Consider the following 6223-nt stretch of genomic DNA (forward strand, 5'->3'; position numbering starts at 1 on the left):
CATCTGAAAACCTCAAAGTAGTGCACTATATAGTGAATAGGGCACACTTTCGGACAAAGTGCACATCTGAGCATTTCGCTTCCCAAAAAAAGGGAGATACTCGCCATTAATACCTAAATACTCAATAAATGCTTCTGTGGCACGTCTACTTTACTGGAGAGGCATCTTGTACTTGCATAATCAGCAGCAGTTTGTTAAAGTAAACTGAATTCAGTCAGACCAGCTACGGTGTTTCACAGGGGTCAGCTCTAGGGCCCCTTCTGTTTAGTATCTATTAGCCATAGATAAGGTTACATTACTCACCAGCATGACATAAGCTTCATTTAAAAACTGTACAATGTCTGATATTCCTTCTAAAAATAAATAAATATTCTCTCTTTCACACGTTGAAAATGTTTATTTTGGATTTTGAGTGCAGATAACTGACCTCTCTAATGGCCGTGCAGAACTCACTCTGGAGAACCTTCTTCAGGGACTGGAGTTTGTGGCCGGGAACATCACCAGACTCCTGCAGCTTCTCCAGCAGCTCGATCGCTCGTGCCACATCTAAAGAGAGAGGGAGAGAGAGAGAGAGAGAGAGAGAGAGAGAGGACTGATCTGAGGATCACAGTTTAACTGGACATAATCAGTTATAATCGATTATAATATGAAAAACTACAGCCACTCAAACTAAAGTCCAAAAGCAGGCCGGGCTTCTTGATTTTACTCTGAACTCAAACCTCACAGTAAACCGTTTCTCCAGTGGGAGAGGGAGAGCGAGGAAACAGAGTTAAATAGAGCGAGATAGAGATAGAATAAGAGACAGTAAAAAAAGTGAGAGATAGAGTATATAAGAGAGAGAGAGAGAGAGTATAGAAAAGAGAGAGTATAGAAGAGAGAGAGAGAGAGTATAGAAGAGAGAGAGAGAGTATAGAAGAGAGAGAGAGAGTATAAAAAAGAGAGAGAGAGCGAGAGTTTAGAAAAGAGAGTATAGAAGAGAGAGAGAGAGAAAGAGAGTATAGAAAAGAGAGAGAGAGCGAGAGAGTATAGAAAAGAGACAGAGTATAGAAGAGAGAGAGAGAGTATAGAAGAGAGAGAGAGAAAAAGAGAGTATAGAAGAGAGAGTGAGAGAGTACAGAAGAGAGAGGGAGAGAGTATAGAAGAGAGAGAGAGTATAGAAAAGAGAGAGAGAGTATAGAAGAGAGAGAGAGAGAAAGAGAGTACAGAAGAGAGAGTGAGAGAGTATAGAAGAGAGAGAGTATAGAAAAAAGAGAGAGAGTATAGAAGAGAGAGAGAGAGAAAGAGAGTACAGAAGAGAGAGTGAGAGAGTATAGAAGAGAGAGAGTATAGAAAAAAGAGAGAGAGTATATAAGAGAGAGAAAGAGAGTATAGAAGAGAGAGAGAGAGAGAAAGAGAGTACAGAAGAGAGAGGGAGAGAGTATAGAAAAGAGAGAGAGAGTATAGAAGAGAGAGAGAGAGTATAGAAAAGAGAGAGAGTATAGAAAAGAGAGAGAGTATAGAAGAGAGAGAGAGAGAAAGAGAGTACAGAAGAGAGAGGGAGAGAGTATAGAAGAGAGAGAGAGAGTATAGAAAAAAGAGAGAGAGTATAGAAGAGAGAGAGAGAGAGAGAGAGACCTGGGGGGGTGGGGGGTAATCACAGTAAGACCCTTCAGCACTTCTGAACGATAAAAGTTCACGTTATTAATCTAGCAGCGCTCACCGACCCTCAGCACTTAATTACATAAAGCCTGTGTGTGTGCGTGTGTGTGTGTGCGTGTGTGTGTGTGTGTGTGTGCGTGTGTGTGTGTGTGTGTGCGTGTGTGTGTGTGCGTGTGTGTGTGTGTGTGTATGTGTGTGCGTGTGAAGGCCTAAAGTCTCTGTTTACAGTCCCTCACTGTGGCCTTAAAACACACTGCAGTGTTTAAAACCATCAGTGTTACAGATCTGACTGAGAGATGATTCACTGAACACACTCACCCTCAGGGCGCGCACACACACACACACACACACACACACACACACACACACAAGAAAACACTCAAATGTACTAGAAACAATACAGCTGCATAAGTTGGCCCAGACTCAAACCAGAGAACATCTCACCAAACCTGAGGAGACACCCAGCGGGAGAACGGAGAACCCTGTTCAGACGAATCAGCACACTGATTCAGTTCAGTTCAGTTCAGTTCATTAGGAACAGCAAACGTTCTGAATCAGGACGTCAGAAAACAATACATTCAAAAGCACCTTCGAAACACACTGTAGAGTATTGAACAGGAAAGCAATCTAGAACCTTAGAACATGGGACCCACAACACATCCTATAAGAACAGTACCCTAAAAACCCGAAGACATCAGAAGCCCAGAAAAGTAGAACACGTCACGTTATATAACAAACATAAAAGCATCCTAGAACCTATAAAACTCGAATACAGAACGATCTAGAACGCAAAGAAGCACAAAACCCACAACACAGAACCAGAATATTCTAGAACATTGTGTTCAAAATCACACAAAATCACAAAAGCATTACAGAACATTAAAACACAAAATGCTCTAGAACACAGAACCCACAACAAGATCTAAAAGCAAGGTCAAAAGTTCGTGCTTTGTTCGTTATGATTAGGAGAGCGTTTCTGAGACGTGCTGCACAGTAAGTGATTTATATATACGGAGCTCTGCGCTTAACGTCCAGCCAGCTGATAATACTTTACTGATCCCGAAGAAAACGAAGGCAAAGATAACGCAGCAAACCCTTCGCAGCGGCGGCGGGACCCTCGCTTTTTGCTCTGTGGCGATTTAAAGGTGATCTCTGTCCGGCTGTTTGTAGAAGACGTGAGAAAATAACCTGTAAGACTCTTTTGTTGGCAACAAAACATACAAACCAAAGAAGACGAATAAATAGACGAAGAAAAAAATTGTAAAATTGTGACTGAAACTGTATTAATATAATTATGAATGATATGAAATGCAGACGTTTGTTTCTAAATGCTAGAAAGAGCTAGAAAGCAATCGGCCCCTCCAACATAACCACCAGCCCTAGACTGCCCCCCCCCCAGGACCATTTAGGACCCGATATGTTAGCCAGCCGATGTAGCTAGCATGCTACTTCTTAATCAGCCGATGTAGCTAGCATGCTACTCATTAGCCAGTCAAGATGATCCCCCTGCGATTGTATTAGCTATCATGCTACTAGTTAGCCAGCCGAGCTGGTCCACCTCCTTGACTGTATTAGCTATCATGCTACTAGTTAGCCAGTCGAGATGATGCTCCTGCGATTGTATTAGCTATCATGCTACTGGTTAGCCAGTCGAGCTGATCCCCCTGCGATTGTATTAGCTATCATGCTACTAGTTAGCCAATCGAGATGATGCTCCTTTGATTGTATTAGCTAGCATGCTACTGGTTAGCCAGTCGAGATGATGCTCCTGCGATTGTATTAGCTATCATGCTACTGGTTAGCCAGTCGAGATGATGCTCCTTTGATTGTATTAGCTAGCATGCTACTGGTTAGCCAGTCGAGATGATGCTCCTGCGATTGTATTAGCTATCATGCTACTGGTTAGCCAGTCGAGATGATGCTCCTTTGATTGTATTAGCTAGCATGCTACTGGTTAGCCAGTCGAGCTGATCCCCCTGCGATTGTATTAGCTATCATGCTACTAGTTAGCCAATCGAGATGATGCTCCTTTGATTGTATTAGCTAGCATGCTACTGGTTAGCCAGTCGAGCTGATCCCCCTGCGATTGTATTAGCTATCATGCTAGCTACTCATTAGCCAGTCTAGCTGATCCCCTTCGATTGTATTAGCTATCATGCTACTAGTTAGCAATCGAGATGATGCTCCTTTGATTGTATTAGCTAGCATGCTACTAGTTAGCCAGCCAAGCTGATCCTCCTGCGATTGTATTAGCTATCATGCTACTAGTTAGCCAATCGAGATGATGCTCCTTTGATTGTATTAGCTAGCATGCTACTAGTTAGCCAGTCGAGCTGATCCCCCTGCGATTGTATTAGCTAGCATGCTACTAGTTAGCCAGTCGAGCTAATCCCCCTGCGATTGTATTAGCTAGCATGCTAGCTACACATTAGCCAGTCTAGCTGATCCCTCTTCGACTGTGTTAGCTATCATGCTACTAGTTAGCCAGTCGAGCTGATCCCCCTGCGATTGTATTAGCTATCATGCTACTAGTTAGCCAGCCGAGCTGGTCCACCTCCTTGACTGTATTAGCTATCATGCTACTAGTTAGCCAATCGAGATGATGCTCCTTTGATTGTATTAGCTAGCATGCTACTAGTTAGCCAGTCGAGCTGATCCTCCTGCGATTGTATTAGCTAGCATGCTACTAGTTAGCCAGTCGAGCTAATCCCCCTGCGATTGTATTAGCTATCATGCTAGCTACTCATTAGCCAGTCTAGCTGATCCCTCTTCGACTGTGTTAGCTATCATGCTACTAGTTAGCCAATCGAGATGATGCTCCTTTGATTGTATTAGCTAGCATGCTACTAGTTAGCCAGCCAAGCTGATCCTCCTGCGATTGTATTAGCTATCATGCTACTAGTTAGCCAATCGAGATGATGCTCCTTTGATTGTATTAGCTAGCATGCTACTAGTTAGCCAGTCGAGCTAATCCCCCTGCGATTGTATTAGCTAGCATGCTAGCTACACATTAGCCAGTCTAGCTGATCCCTCTTTGACTGTGTTAGCTATAATGCTACTAGTTAGCAAGTTGAGCTAATCCCCTTTTGATTGCATTAGCTAGCATGCCAAGCTATCTAGTAGCTATCATGCTACTAGTTAACCAGTGGAACAGTCGGGGGGATAGGACGTGTCCGGGGGGATAGGACGTGTCCGGGGGGGTAGGATATGTCCGGGGGGATAGGACGTGTCCGGGGGGGGTAGGATATGTCCGGGGGGATAGGATACGTCCGGGGGGATAGGACGTGTCCAGGGGGATAGGACGTGTCCGGGGGGGGTAGGATATGTCCGGGGGGATAGGATACGTCCGGGGGGATAGGACGTGTCCAGGGGGATAGGACGTGTCCGGGGGGATAGGACGTGTCCGGGGGGGGTAGGATATGTCCGGGGGGATAGGATACGTCCGGGGGGATAGGACGTGTCCAGGGGGATAGGACGTGTCCGGGGGGATAGGACGTGTCCGGGGGGATAGGATACGTCCGGGGGGATAGGACGTGTCCAGGGGGGGTAGGATATGTCCGGGGGGATAGGACGTGTCCAGGGGGATAGGACGTGTCCGGGGGGATAGGACGTGTCCGGGGGGGGTAGGATATGTCCGGGGGGATAGGATACGTCCGGGGGGATAGGACGTGTCCAGGGGGATAGGACGTGTCCGGGGGGATAGGACGTGTCCGGGGGGATAGGATACGTCCGGGGGGATAGGACGTGTCCAGGGGGGGTAGGATACGTCCGGGGGGATAGGACGTGTCACGACACGGGCTCTGGCTAACGAGCGCTGGGTTTGTGCTGCGCGGCAGGAATACGGTGTGCCGCAGCAACCAGCTGCACTAATAAGGTGCTTTAATGTTCCGGTATGAATTCAGCCTGTACGGGTACCTGCCCGGAGCCTGGGTCCACTTTTAGGTCTCATTATCGAGAGGTCAGGCGAGGAGTGTGACTTTTGTGACTCATTCCCTCCCGTTCCTCCGTTTCCTCACTTTCCCCATTCCCTCTCTCTGCTGCTGCTTAGCATAACGGCGCTAGTTTCCAGCAGCCCCGCGGTGAAGGCTAACTAAGAGCTATTTCAGACGGCATCAGCTCCGAGCTTCAAAGCCTGCGACGGAGGCCGAGTCGGAACGGTGCAGCTTTTTGTTCCACCGCGAAACGCTAGCGCCCCCCAGGGCCTGCACTTTCACTCAGAGTTAGCAAGCTAGCAGCAGCAGAGCAGGCTAATATTCACGCTAACTTTTCAGAAGAGGAATCAGACAGACATCAGACGCTCCATCAACGTTCTGAGGATGTAACTGTAGACATAACTGATTCACTTCAGTTGGAGGAAATTATTATTATCATTATTATGCTAACACTTTTATTAAAAATGCACACACACAGCTTGTCTAGTCCCTGTAAAGAAGAAGCACTGCCAATAGAATAGGACTCTCTGGAGCAGATAAAACCCACATTAACCTATTGGCACCATGCCAGACGTGGGCTAGAGGGGTGTATATAAAGCCCCCCAGCATTGAGCTGGGGAGCAGTGGAGGAACTGTGTTCTCTGGAATGATGG

At 46.4% G+C, this 6223-nt stretch overlaps 2 protein-coding genes across 2 annotated transcripts in view; both read right to left on the minus strand.

Moving 5' to 3' along the window:
* rps16 (ribosomal protein S16) overlaps positions 1-6223 on the minus strand; it is a 329498-nt gene that overhangs the window by 95935 nt on the left and 227340 nt on the right. The window lies entirely within an intron of this gene.
* The window catches only part of lin7a (lin-7 homolog A (C. elegans)), a 57031-nt gene that overhangs the window by 33581 nt on the left and 17227 nt on the right, over positions 1-6223 (minus strand). Inside the window, exon 2 of the mRNA XM_072674100.1 lies at positions 428-546. Coding sequence (XP_072530201.1) covers positions 428-546 — 119 coding nt within the window. The remainder of the gene's footprint in view (positions 1-427; positions 547-6223) is intronic.

The sequence above is a fragment of the Salminus brasiliensis genome, chromosome 2 (assembly GCF_030463535.1).
Source record: "Salminus brasiliensis chromosome 2, fSalBra1.hap2, whole genome shotgun sequence".
Taxonomy (NCBI): Eukaryota; Metazoa; Chordata; class Actinopteri; order Characiformes; family Bryconidae; genus Salminus; species Salminus brasiliensis.